General features: G+C 39.7%; 2 protein-coding genes and 1 long non-coding RNA gene across 4 annotated transcripts in view; 1 reads left to right on the top strand and 2 right to left on the bottom strand.

The window, feature by feature from the left end:
• Positions 1 to 2807, bottom strand: part of LOC111258875 (uncharacterized) — a 4623-nt gene extending 1816 nt beyond the window's left edge. The window contains exons 1-2 of the long non-coding RNA XR_002679245.1: positions 2724 to 2807; positions 2416 to 2520 (exon numbers count right to left, since the gene is read on the bottom strand). This is a non-coding gene — a long non-coding RNA (uncharacterized LOC111258875). The remainder of the gene's footprint in view (positions 1 to 2415; positions 2521 to 2723) is intronic.
• The window catches only part of Sec31 (COPII coat complex component secretory 31), an 11735-nt gene extending 4300 nt beyond the window's left edge, over positions 1 to 7435 (top strand). For both annotated transcript variants that reach the window (XM_022830427.2, XM_022830428.2), the window contains exons 6-8: positions 305 to 1772; positions 2743 to 2942; positions 3259 to 7435. In XM_022830427.2, coding sequence (XP_022686162.1) covers positions 305 to 1772; positions 2743 to 2942; positions 3259 to 3444 — 1854 coding nt within the window. In that variant the 3' untranslated portion in view covers positions 3445 to 7435. The remainder of the gene's footprint in view (positions 1 to 304; positions 1773 to 2742; positions 2943 to 3258) is intronic.
• On the bottom strand, positions 6826 to 14139 carry LOC111258874 (uncharacterized). Its single transcript, XM_022830429.2, has 5 exons — positions 13227 to 14139; positions 10564 to 10653; positions 9947 to 10165; positions 8863 to 9219; positions 6826 to 8433 (listed from the first exon to the last, which is right to left on the bottom strand). Exons 1-5 carry the CDS (start codon positions 13440 to 13442, stop codon positions 8155 to 8157), a joined length of 1161 nt encoding a protein of 386 aa, XP_022686164.1. The 5' UTR covers positions 13443 to 14139; the 3' UTR covers positions 6826 to 8154.
• Positions 14140 to 14324: the final 185 nt, after the last annotated feature.

Below are 14324 nucleotides of genomic sequence, written 5' to 3'. Positions count from 1 at the left end.
GAAAAACGAAAGTTTTTTTATATTTCGAGAGTTTCCATCGTATATATATATATATATTCTTAACAGGTAGATAATAAATCTATATTACTTGTCTATTAAGTGATTTTCTCAGACTGTTTTCCATCTGCAACCATTTCATTGTTTATTATTAACGTATGTCTAATCCTATACGTTCAGACGGTAATTTCCTGTTAAAAAAAAGCGAGACGTTCAGCGTTGTCGCCAAAATCTACAACTTTCTGGGTGACCTGATTTGTCCTTCATCATTCCTCGTGCTTTTTATGTATGCTTTGATGTATTCCAGATGTGCCGCCTAATCGCGTGTGTCTCTTCCGGTCTATGGGAGGAGTTGACTGAGCTGGCGCCTGTTGATGAATGGCAGACAACACTGGCTGCCATATTGGGTCACGTTACAGCTGACACTCAGCGAGCAATTGCCTTATGCTCGACTGTAGCGGGTATGCTTGTAGAAGCGGGTCGCCGTGAAGAGGCCATGTTGGCGTATCTTCTAGCCAGAGATCCTGCCAACTTGGTCGAATGCTATCTGGCCATCCGAAATAAGCCCGAAACGAACGAGCATCTCCAGACGTTTATGGAAGTGATCACTGCAGCCAGAATTGTCACAGGAGTACAGCAGCTTCCGAAATCGATATCACCAATAGTCGCTAAGTATGTCGGACTTCTTGCGGAACAGGGGTGTCTTCCGATAACGCTGCACTATCTGGATGACCTTGATGATAAAGACGCGAAGATGATTCAGCTGCGTGACCGGATTCTGCAATCTCAAAGCGTACCAGACACTAAACAGCATTTGCAACAACAAGGCATCAATGCACAACAAAAGCAGAACCAGTTTTCCATTCATGGCCGTAACCGTGACCGGACTGTGAGTGGGTCGTCAGGTTTTGATATTGGATGTCCCCGACCATCGACTTTTCAGCCAATGGCGCCTGGCGCACCCGCTTCTATGGCTGGATACCCTTGTAGCAGTCATAATAAACAGACTACCCCATTTCCGTCGGCTTATCCTGACGTCAATTCGAACTTGCCAATCACTACAAGTCACCGCATCCCAGGACCAATATCCAGTACCCAGGAAATCTCGCCACCACCTGTTGATCGGGTGGCGCCACGCCCTTTGAGTCGGGCCGCAGGCAAGTACCCAGCCGTAGTCGATCCCTCAATCAAAAATTCCGGTTCAGCTTACGGTAACTATGGCTCGCCATATACTCCAGCTCCCCAAGATTCATACGCCACTGGATACAACCCTGTTAGCGCAAACCAGTATAATCCGTATCTGAATTCTCGTTCTGGTACCCCAGCTATGGATCATTATAATGCGCAGTACGTGCCAGCCAGCCTTGGTGCCGGTGGCAGATCGGCGTTTGACAGTTATCCAACGGCTGCATCGACTTCGGTTGCCCCGGTTACTCCGATGGCTCCGTCAGCTTCGAAATCCCCACTAATGAATTTGCCCAGTGGCAATGATTACACTCGGGATGAGCGGTACTCTGCTCCAGGGTGGAATGACCCACCGCCGTTAAGGCGCAGTTCGAAACCATTGTCTGCTCCACCGATTATTCCGGAAACTACATGCGCTCCGCTAACCAGGCCCCTACCCGAGGTTCCAGCTACCCCTGGAGTTGGCTCTAGCAACTTCTACAGCCCTCAACAGCAGCATATTTACCAGCAGCATCAAACGCAGCAGCAGCAAACAACTGGCACGCCTTCAATTCTCCAGCCGCAGATTCAGTCGACGATAGCGTATAATCGTGAGTAGCCTAAAAGTATAACCTAAAGTATAAGTATGCTTTTTCTTTCTTCTAGTCTGACGAACAAATTGTTGAGAGATTAACGATATATTTAATGATAGTTTTGACAAATATTTATTATTTATTCATGGCAAGGATAACTCTACATATTTAAAGTAAAGTACACAGTATACAGACAAGAAGACTAGATTTTTAGACGAGTGAAAATAACGAGCAAGCACCATAACAGAAATCTCTGGAAATAAAAAGTGATTTTTATTATCTTGATTACTTCTGTAATGGTAGCAAAATATAACAGTGGAGAAAACTCTACATTATCTAATATAACAATGAGGGGGGTTATAATGCAATGGGGTTACTCTTATATCAAAGCCGTTTTGTATTCGTGTTGAAGTCTGATGTCTAATTTTAAATCTCAGAATTTAGTAATAGTTGCAGTTGGCAATTATCGAGGCTATTTTTTGAGTGGTGAAACCAATAACAGAACATTTATGGAGAAAACTATAGACAATATTAAGAAATTTCACTATTGGTATGTAAGACTAAGAGACCTGTGCCAATAACAGACACCATTTTGAGCAAGTTTACACGACAAGGCTACCCAAATGACTTCAAAACACCTAAACTAATGCAAATGGATTACCTGTTCAATAGATTCTCGTGAAGACAAAAAGCATTCAATTTATCCCTAATTGGTGACAGTCTTTTGAGTCAGGATTCTCCACAATCGATGTTATAATGATTTTAACTGCAAACATTTGCCAGAAAAATAGAGTAAATCGATTAAATTAAAATACCAATGTACAAGTAACATACAAGCACTAAGGTAGCAGTAATAAATACACAGTAAACATAAGCAGACAATGGAAGTTGCGATTTTTTGAGTGTAACTTAAATAGTAAGCAAAACCATTTTCTAATGGACAAAGACTGCTACCGAGTTTCCGCTTACTTCTTTTTCCATATTGCAGCTGCGGTGCAGCCGACGCCACAACTTCCACTTCCACCCGTGGAAAAACCTCCGATTCCACCCCAGTACAAGATGCTGTACGATACTTTCGATCACTTACGGATTGCCTGTCTTTCCATACAGAATAACCTCGTTCAGAAGAAAATGGAGGACATAACAAAAAAAATCTGGAATCTTGGAGACAAGTTGCGGGCATCTGAGGTAGGTTTGTGTGAAGAAGGCTGTTAGGTTATACTGCTTATTAACTTGAAATTTATCAAAATGAAATTTACGGACTAATCGATATGAGTGACGCAAAAGTCATTTTTATACAAGTGCCATAAATTGAGCCATGGTTTCGATTCATGTATATCATTTGCAAAGAGTAAAATTTCTCAAGGTCAATATGAATACCAAAATGTTTTCGGTGTTGTTTTATCACTTCCCTTTTACACCGCAATGTGTTGTTCATTATCCATTGCGACAGTTATGCATATCGCTTATACGTATTCTCTTTTTCTCACTAACACCATTACAGATAACGGAAACGACGATTTCGAATTTGCAAATTGTCGCCGAGGCCGTGACACGCCACGATTACCCCTACGCACTGCAGGCTTTCAACTATCTGGCACAAACATCGAATTTGACTGAGACAAGCGCCTTCCTGCCAGGCATCAAGACACTTTTAGCTATTGCACAGCAAAATCAAATTTATGCTTAGAGTAGTTCACTTTCCGGAAATTTAACATCTGCTTGTGATAGGTAGATAAAATTAATCTACAAACGTATTCTACCTGCAAAAAACGCCAGTTTAAAGGAGGCATCATTGAGTTTTCTTTTTCAAAACTCTAAACTCGGAACGCACTGACGGGTCCAACAAAGGACGCAGGGAAAAGATTAGGTGCAATCTCTCTGAAGCTGTTTTGCTAAAACTGTCTTAGATAGAATGCGGCCTTAGCCATAGATAAGTTTAGGTAGTTAGCATCGAAGCCCTTCTCTCTTTCTTGTTTTCCTTTAATAAATGTTTCGGCTTTGGACGTTTAATAAGCAAACAGGCCTTGGGAGTGACTATGTAGGAACGAATATGATTACTTTAGATGACGAATTTGTTGACTGCATATTTGAGCGTGACTAGTGATTGTGGTGATTGGAAGTGTCATCAATCGTTGATTCCGAATAGACTGCTACTGCACACCATGAAGCGTTGCTAAATACAATGGAGGAGATTGAGACAAAGTTAACTAGAAGATTAAGCGATAGATATTAGGACTAGTGACGCAAGCTGGGATGTTATGCATATTGTAGCCACAGGAAACGATAAGGCCGAGATACAAATGCAAGGTCCAAGTTATAGTTTTAAAATGCACCTTTAGCCCTTGTTTTGATATTTTTTGCTGATATAAGATGCGAGCTATACGAAAATATGAGACCTTTTTCTTTAATCATCTTTCGCATTCCTTCTAGCCGCGAACTTCGTGGATGTTACATACGTTACGTTAAACCTTAAGATCATTTCCGTTTTTCTGTAAGTGGGACCATGACAACACCATCCGTCAGAGTTATAACAGAAGCTGCCACGAAGTGTTTTCTTTTGTACGTTTGCTCCTCAACTGCAATATTTCTTTGCTTTTACGCCTTGGTAAAACTGGAAGTGCCGAGAAAATCACCTAGAAGCGTTGTATCCTGCGTTCGACAGGACCTAACTAGGACCTAAAGAGTTGGCGCGGTTTTCGCAATCCCTTCAAGGCTGGACGTATCAACTGGTTGAATTGGGAACACCCATATATCTGTAATCTGCGAGAGCGGAAGAGAAAATTTATGACTCGACAGTGCACATTCTCTAGTAATGGCGATCCACAAGTTGGACTTCTGTTCGTAAATACTTCTATTGACCAGCAGACGCATAAATTGCTAGTGGTTTTCAAAGCTGACAGGGTAGGCGCTTTATGAAAACATTTCTCTCACACATCAAGGCTCTCTTCTGGCCCGGCTATCGAACCAGCCAAAAGAAGAAAGCAATCAGAATAATATATAAATTTACACCATGCAGAGTATTCAGTTTCCGAATGATGCCATCATACGGGAGGTCTAATCTAAATCAGAACTGCTAGGGTGTCCTACAACATTTTGAAACTAAGCCGCCCCCCCAGCCAAGCAATTCGTCACCGAAGATCATCTTCGTTCAGTCACACTCATGTCGCGAGTTCACTTTAAAACTGAATGTCCTGTATCGTCGGAATGACAATATCTTTGAGTGGAGGATGAAGGAATAGACATACAAATAAATTATTAAGCACAGATATGCCTAAAATAAAGGAAAAGGCAGCCGAAAATGCAACTGAGACAAAATCGATCTTTTGCGTAGGATGTCAAAGAAGTAAAACAATGGACGTATTTTGAAAGAAAGACAATTTTAACATATTTTGTGTAAATGTAAGCCTTTTAAATAAAACACGAAAAAGTACGAAAAGCAGTAAATAAAAAATAAAATACGAAAAGTAGTAAGCAAAGCTGGTATATCATAGGAGAAAATGCGAGTCTGGTCGAAGAAAATAGATAACACAGATACAAATATCAACACAGTGTGTGTGTGCGACCAGTGGAGAAGATGAGGGTTTAAATAGAATATATTATGTAGAAAATACATCAGAAGGTATAAATTACTTGTATTTAGCAAGTTTCTGCTGCTGAAGGTGTAAAAGCAATTCAATTTACAACTTTCTTTACTGTAAACTTACTACGCCCAGCGAGCGATGCCAGGCAGAGCGAAGCCACTGTACTAAAAAGGCCCTTGGAGACCCTGCCTAATCGAAATACCTAATCTGCTGCAGGTAATTTTTTTGATAGTTCGGCTAAAGCATTTTATGCACGACGGAACACATACATACATACATTGTCCGTCTAAAATGGGCCAATGAATATCGAATGTATCTTCGACGGGAAGGCGTTGTTTTGCTGATACTTCTATCCATTCATTCTCAGTACCTACCGTATATGTTATTACAACAATCTGGACTTCTCTTAATAGTACTCCAAACTATTTGGAGGGAATTATGCTGTGGTATATCAAGCTAACTCGTTCGCAGGTAAATGGACATTATAGACGATTAAATATTTCAAATATATCAATTTTTTTTAACAATTTTTGGTACTCCTACTATGGAAACATGGCTTTAGAATCATCTCTTCGATGTAGTACTGAGGACTTCTTTCACTGAATCTAAGAGGGATGGGTGCTGCTGGATCTATTTCTTTCTTCGATCATATGAAGCGATGTAATAATCATATGTGTTATTTGTCAACGTTTAAGCCTATGCATATCCATGTAATTTTCTTTTTCTAGATTGATCTTCTATTGTACACTCATATCACACATTATTAACACTGGAGATATTAGGCGCGGTGATATACGGTTGACACCCAATGAAAATTAATCATAGGCTGATCATGACGTCGTTTCAGTAGGTTTTTATAATCGTGTTCGTGATAGCTTAGTGGGAAGCGTATTTGGTTGATAATCTTAGAGACACCTTGTGGTCTACTTTCAATTTTGAACATAGATAGGCATCGTTACGTGTTGGGAGCCAGCCGTCCAATGGAATGCCTAACGGAGATACCGGACATAAAACTCGTATCACAAAACTCTTATGAAATCTGTTCTCCAAATTCAGATATAATGGAGAGTAAATAATATAGTACGATTTAAGCTTATCTTTTGAGGAAAGAAAAAATCTAGTAGGGAACAAGGTATCGTTTGGCTTCTATAAATTTGATAATATGTATGGTTATACCGACTATTAAGGCAGAGTCTTGATTGCAGAGGATATATTGTGTTATATGGCTGAATAATAGAGGAATAACATAGACAACAAAAGTTATGGGACCGCTTAGAACATTCAGACTTTAGAAAACTGAAAATAACTATTACACCCCCAACGATGGGATCTAAATGTCAAAATATTCGTCAACTTATTGTATCATGTTTTCTATCTCATCTATTTTAGCACAGCATCGGTTTATTTTTTCCGTATTTATTTTTCACCTAATTTTATTAACAGAAGATGTGTGTATACATAGCGCTTTAGAAAGAAAATTTCTGTACTCACTTTTCTGTCATACATCAAGCTTATTTTATGTTTTATTTTCCTTCAACATATTGTCAATGCGAACTGAAACGAAGTTCTTATTTCATATAACGGCAATGTGTATTTTAAAAAAAAGTGCGCAGTTTAAAACGTCTTGCTGTATGCATCCCATACAATAATACATACGTTAAAAATTTATATGCATTATCGATCTACAGAGTAAGTCTGTTCACTTTATCATACCATCGGTTTCCACTTGGATGAGCTTCTTCGGTCATTCCTATAGTACAATAGCTGAACTACATGTGTCACAATGAGTGTTAAATCTCTCCTTGACAAAATGTTTGAATGCTTTTTTTTTCGTTTTTAATATTCGCATTTCGATAGGAAGTTTATCGGGTGTTTTTTTGTTTCGCCACGTTGAGAACACAGGGATGCCCAAAATGTCGACAAGTTGCTTCGGGTGTATTCATTTCGAACCGACTATGATATTTCCAAATGTCATTTGATTAAAAACTATTATTCTCTAAAAAATAATAGGTTTCAAGACTAAATTACAAGAGAGACAAGCTGTAAATTTTCAATGGTGAAAACTGGGGCCGCATCAATAAACGATGTTTGCTCGTATTGTTCGCTACTTTGTTTATAAATAATAGTTACTTACTTATTATTTTTTGGCAAAAAGAATCTGTCCATATACCATATAGGTACGATATCAAATAGTACAACCTGTGAAATATTAAATAGAGAAAAACAAGGATCAGAATAGAAATGGCATGAGGAACAGCGCATGTGAACGACAAATACTATTATGGAATAAACCACTTAGTGCTTATGACTCATTCATAGTAATAATAGTCTATGGCATGCGTTTATGGTCGCCATCGATTTATAAAGATCCGCCGTCGAAAAACCAAACATCTTTTTTGGTCTCCTCAATTTCAGTTGGCGTAAGATGTGAACATATGTGATCTGAACAAATAAGCACACAAGAACAAAGAAACAATGTAAATGCAGTCATCCACTACCAAGTATCATTCTAGTCTAGGTTTCCACTTTTTCGCTTGTCCGGATTATTGTTGTTTGGACCTCAGAAACCGGTCGCCTGATTGGGTTTCTTGGGATCTATTCTCTCACAGAAGGTGTTACAGAATCTACTTCTCGTTGCCTCTGCAACTTGTTTGTACTTTATTAAGGTGCCGTTCCAACTAAACTAGTATTATCACTGTAGTCAATCAGCAGCGCATTTGCCTTCATTACGAATCACCACGAGGTGCCTCCATGTAAGCAACGATGATTCTATTTATCTATCCGATGCCCTAGCTTCTTTCACTGTCCCCGATTGACTAACAGACCCTCCGCGATTCTTTTCGCAGAAGAATTGTGCTTCCAGTAAGTCGAGCGATGAGCGCTGCACGTTTGTTGACGTCCAGTTCGTCCCAGACCTCGTTGAGGACAGAGTCCGCCATCTCATCGTATTCTCTACGGTGCCGGCCCTCGACCTCTTCGGATGTATGCACCGTAAAAATAAACACAGCTCGTTCACGGAACGGTGAATTGTAATAGTCACAAAGCGAATGAAAAATCGAAGCGGTATAGGAGTCGATCTGTTCAAGAGAGTCGAACTGAAAGAACGACAAACATAGCAGAAAACAGATAAGACAATAGTTGACCTAACATATGGGGTAATCTTCTGCTAGGAATGATATATTTAGCACAAATGTATAACGTGGAATGCAGACTTCAATGTAAGACACAACTTATGATACAATATACTGAAAAACAATAGCTGAAGATTTTTCAGCAAAGGTGTTAACTTGTCATTCGATAACATGACATTTGCTTTATTCCTATTAAGAGTTGTTATGTTTCGGCGTGAATTAGAAAAAAATTATTTTTAACCAAAAGTAAGGATCCCTAAAGAACATAAGCAAGATCTCATTTAACGAATGCTTACTTAGCTAAGTTGAGATATGGTGTAATCATGTTATTATACTTCTAATAGAAGTTTTTGCTTCAAGGTACCATTACTTGTTTGTCATTATTGTTATTACCTGCATAACAAAGTTGTCTCGTTCACGAACTGCTTCATCTATGGTATGTTTGGCTGCCACCGAATTGTGTGAGCGACTCAATTTAGCGCCGTTCAATTGTATCGGACGTTCTGTCGGGTTGAATGTTTTTGCTAGTGAAGTGGCCAGCTTTTCCGCAAAACACGAAGCGACATGTTGATCTTTTTTAGATGCGAGAATGATCAATACCGCGGGACCATACTCGTAGTGGGAATTGTTCAAAACTTCTGCAAAAGCTGAACGAATCACTCCCCAGTTATGGGAGGGCTGTGTGGGAAACTGGGCTTTAAGGTCAGCCAACTTACGATCGAAAATGGGCATCAGATTTGGCCGGTTTACCTATATAACGAAAATTATTAGTACAATAGAAAAAGAGTTCTTAATTGCAGGCTTCAACATAATGGACTGAGTAAGAACAGTTCGGGTCTCTGGATGAGACACATTTTCATATGGGACTCCAATTAATTGGGACTATAAATATACCAGCACTTTGAAAAGGTGAAAAGCGTGTCCCTTACGTGGTTACACCGACTTCCATCACACATTCTAACTCATTGAATGCCGCTTAAAGATAATAAGAGGATTTTCGGTGACTTGTTGAAGATGAAACCCTATTACGTGTATATAATTAGCTAACGAGGCTAGTGAACCTTAATATAGTAAATCATCCCCGTGGTAGGTCATGGTAACGTGTTTGCCATGGTGCAATGGTGATCTACGATCGAATTTGGGCTTGGATATAATTCACGTCGCGGCATTTCTAACGGCTTAAATACCGGATGTAAAACTCACAGTAATTAATATAACAAATTACCCTCTGAATGCCTCTCAGTACCAGACGTAATACTTGAAACATTTATTTACATTTATTGGTAGATATTATTTATAGATCTTCTTTTGTAAATTATTTCATGCATTATGGAAGTAGCGCAAATATTGCTTCAAAATAATAACTTTGTTTTCTATGTTTCAAATTGTCCGATCTTGACCTTGGTAGAAGTTTTTGAAGACGATTAAAAATACACAAAGAGAGAAAAACTTGACGTAACTATATATAGTATCCTACCTTCGCAATGTAACTCCGGTCGGCATCATAACGGGAAGCGCCAGTGTACGCTAGAAAGACAAGTATTGCAATGAAGATTATCAATAGAAGAACCCTTTGTCGAGTGGCCATACAGTCGTCGGATAGTGGAGGCTGCGAGCGACGTTTTTGGCTTTCGGTAACGACATTTCGCTCCGACGATGTCGATCGTGTTGTTTTCGATGGCGACCTAGATTTTGACTAAAGTTTCATTGGCAAAAAGTGACACAAAATATGAGCATATGTTACTGGTTGTTAGAATAGGATTCAGTCTAGCTCAGGCAACTCTCGTTGGAGGTAGAGCAGACAGTCGACGCTGTCTTGGCTCGCTTGTTTCTCCGTAACACACGCCTATCGTCGATTCACGTAGTTCACTTGCAGATTTCAATCCAGCTGCACAAGGAAAGTCACATCGGCAATCGTGCTAAATTACTACGCTTTTTATCCAATTTTGTGCTACCCGCAGCACTACTTCTGCGTAACCTGATGTCTCTCAAGCATATCTCATTTTTATGTAAGCCACGCTCGCTACGATAAACCGATACATGCGATGGACAAAAACTTGGGTGGACGCTAGGTTTGTAATAGCAATAAAGTACCTTCCTCCGTCGGCGCAGTTTCATCCGAACGTCGTCTGTAGCAACGCATTCATTCTCCTTGTCGCTAGTGGCTTCGCGACTGGACTCGGACTTTTATCGGCGGATTTTTCGATCGGAGGTCATTTTGGCAGCACCGGGAAAAGAACGGCATGGTAATTATTAAGCTCAAGCTATGCGCATAATGAATAACAACGTAAGTATGACGAGGTCGAATTTTCGCAATGCTATAGAATTAACAAAAGCGGGGAGATGAGAATGGTTCCGAAACCCCAAGGGAAACAGATTCAGATAACGCGACGCAGTAACAGATTCATAATCGGCTTTTTTTTTTTTTTTTTTTTTATCATACTGGGAAGCTCGGCTAGTGCTGAAAAAAGAAATGAGATCAGGTAGCATATATAACATAACACGATGAGAGTTTGGACCAATGATTTCAATGTAACATTTTGTTCGTTGTTTCCACAGTGATGACTGTGTGGTTCGCGCTTAAGATAATAGTTCCGCTGAAATCGTGGATATCTGTCAAGCATAAAAGGTGCACCTGTCGTACACAAGGTAAAACGCATGGTAAAGATAATCAGCAACGGTTCTTAAACGTGCATTAATGGTACTGTAAAGACAATGAATAATTCAGTTTTAGGAGTGTTGCGAGATGCCTGACTATTCGAAGCGCCGTGGACATACGAAAATTGAGGTAGTTAAGCAGATGAAACGGCGGCCATGCATTAGCCTTATAATGGTATACTGTTAGTCGTCTACCTGAATATTCTTTACGTTGTTGCCCTACCAGGCATCCAACGCTATTTCTATATAGACCGTATGAGCCGCTACACCACGTGGTTGTTACTACTCTAACAAAGCACGGACGAAAGAGAACAATGGAAAATAGTGAGCGCTTCATAACGGTTGTTTAAACTTGGGAATCGGTATTGTCGTTGGTTGTGACACGTTGGTAAATTACGCTTAAGCTGATACAAACGGATGTTCTTCGGCAATGATTGATCAAACGGGTAAATCTCCAAGCGTTGTTTCAGCACGTGAACGCGATGATGTTTATGATTTTTATAATGCGGAACATGCAGAGAGACAGGACCAACAGGAAGACAAACGAATGGAAGAAGCCAGACACTTAACTAACATACTGTACCCACTGCCTTAACCTCAACAGTGGCAGAGTAGGCACTGAAAGGTTTCACAGTTTACAACTCGTATTCGAATACATGTGCTCGCGCGTAATAGACGCTTCATACTAACTGAGTATAAAATTTTTGTGGTATAATACTGTACAATAATAATGTGCCATAAAACTATTGTGGTACAAGCCATGAAGCTCATAAGATAATGTTAAAGGTCCATTAATAGGGATGTTAAAAGTTGTCATATGAGCGCTCGGATGTTCGAAACCATTTAATAGCTATTGAAGACGCGGATAAATGCTTGGTTACGGTGCAGATTGCGGCATATAAAGTAGGCTTAACTACTGAGTGCGGATTATCGTAATATTTGCCTAGTATAAGAGAAAAACAGCTTCTGCTTTATTCAAAGCTAAAAACATATCCAAAATTTATGAAAACATTCACTGGGTGTAATATACAACAACATAATACGCTCTTGATAATTACGTTCTGTAAACTGTTTAACGTTAAAAGAGATGCCAGTTGCCAACTTTGATGTATGAAAGCTTATTCCAATCTACTTGAAATGCTATTTCAATATGGCTGACTTTTTCCCTTGAAAATAGAGGTATTCGATTATTTTGTGCTATATTTTTTTGACGTTAATGAGCTGCCGAACAGTTATAAATGCGGCAATGTAATAGATTTTCATTCGAAAGACTGTGATTGACTTTAAGGAGCTGGACGTGTTGGAATATTCGGTTCAACTGAAGTGAATGTCATAAATTAGAAATAGTAGTTCGGTAAAAACGCTTAAAAACAAAACGCATTAAACCAATCGAACACCTAATCTTATCAACTTCTTCTTCTTCTTCTTCTTATTATTATTATTCTTACTTGAAATTATGTTTACAGATACTATACGACAAGTGAAGAAATAAACTATAGCTATTATCGAATAAAATACCTAAATACAGTCTAATGAAGTACTACGAATATAATACCGAGACTACAAATAAACACAAAGCACAAACGCAGTCGCTGTATCTTGTATCTGTACATATTTAGAAGCTGGTTAATTATTGATATTAGTTAAAATTAAGTTTGGAGAAAAGTTTTATGCAACGAGATCGTAAGCAGTGCTCGGTTTCATACAAAGTACCTCAAAATAGAAGAAAACATAATTTAACTTCGCCATTTTTATACCTTAACTCTTTGCTTTGTGGAACATTCATGAGAAGAAAACAGCAGTCACGCGATGTTTAGACTCAAAAGTTTTTGCACGAAATAATGTTACTTTGATATCAGCATATCTCCGTACCACGCCTAGTTCCGGATGCAATCTTATGTTGCAAGGTCTCCAAGGCAATGGAGTTGTAACGTGTTTGTTTTTTAAATTTTGCGAGATATGTGGTGACCTAGGCTCGAAACCGGGCGTAGATAAAACTTCGTTTCATGCTGGTATAAAAACTAACCAATTAAATCAGCACTATTTAACTAAGGTAATAGAACTGAGTACAAAATTTCAAACATTTTGCCTAAACTTACCTCAATTTCCGCTTGTTCCTGCCTTTGTTTTGCAAGCATCTCAATTCTTTCATTTTCTTTAATTCGCCAATGACTCCATTCTTGCTCGATACTCTCAATGGATCGAGGATCTTTTGGTTGACCATACAATTTGGCCCAGTCTTCTTCCTCAGGTTTTTCGGCGCGGGGGCGATCTCCGACGGACAGTCGACCAACGCGCCATTTTGCACCCGACATCTCTGCTTTATTGGTAGTACCGCTAGGGTTTACAATAACTAGTAGTCAAAGTGCGCACGGTGTCTGATCTTTATGAAGCGTTGTTTTGGCGTTAATTTACTCGGACACGGCAGCCTTCTCCTTCGAGAACATGTAGCTCAGGCAGAGTTATATTTCATTTCTGTTGGAAACACTACACTGTGAGCCAAACTAGCACGAAGGCACATATTCACCACCATCAGCGCTTCAAAAGCTTCGGGAGAACATTACGCCAAAAAATCCGTTCAGATCACGAGTATTTAGCGAAGAGCCCATAACCGATTCTCGCACACTTTTATCACATAGGTTTATAGACCTGGATCTTCCCAGGCAGAAGGAAGATAAACAGCTGAGAGTCGCCACCGCTGGTTCGAACTATTTTCTATGGCCGCAAGAAATTCGAATCGAGGATGCGACCCGGCCTGGCGCTACGGGCGTCGAAGAGAGTAGCCGACGGTGGCTAGCAGTCGGGCAGGGGCAAAGATCTAAAAATAGCTGCTTGTCGCTTAAAGCCATGCGTACAAAAGTGAGTCATATTTTGGGCAGTCCCTTTTTCGCACGTCCATACGCAAATGATCACCTAGGAGGAAATAAACAAGCTTTTCGTTAGCACCGTCAATAGCAGAATTGTATCAATACGTCGCTGCAAAACTTATCCTTAGGGTAGCAGCAGCTGATTTGATGAGGCACGAATTTGTAAACAACGTTGAATCGTTGGTAAGCAAAGTACAAGGGAAACATGTGTGTGGGACTAGCGGAGTATCCAGATTGATGGAGGGAGCAATCGGACTACGTAAATCAAGGATAATTATTTTTAGAATGCATTTTTGGCGGTAATCGTTGACAACCAAGGAGCATTCACGT

This window comes from Varroa jacobsoni, unplaced genomic scaffold (genome assembly GCF_002532875.2).
Source record: "Varroa jacobsoni isolate VJ856 unplaced genomic scaffold, vjacob_1.0 scaffold_273, whole genome shotgun sequence".
Classification (NCBI taxonomy): Eukaryota; Metazoa; Arthropoda; class Arachnida; order Mesostigmata; family Varroidae; genus Varroa; species Varroa jacobsoni.
Note: the sequence above shows the minus strand (reverse complement) of the source record. Positions and strands in the feature narration are given on the sequence as shown.

Bases quoted from the DNA above. Each gene is read 5' to 3' on its own strand.
- LOC111258874 (XM_022830429.2), bottom strand. From the start codon at position 13,442: ATGTCGGGTGCAAAATGGCGCGTTGGTCGACTGTCCGTCGGAGATCGC. The intron at 10,654-13,226 runs GTAAGTTTAGGC...CGCCGATAAAAG, and splicing joins AGGAACAAGCGGAAATTGAG to TCCGAGTCCAGTCGCGAAGC. The intron at 9,220-9,946 runs GTAGGATACTAT...TTCGTTATATAG, and splicing joins ACCGGAGTTACATTGCGAAG to GTAAACCGGCCAAATCTGAT.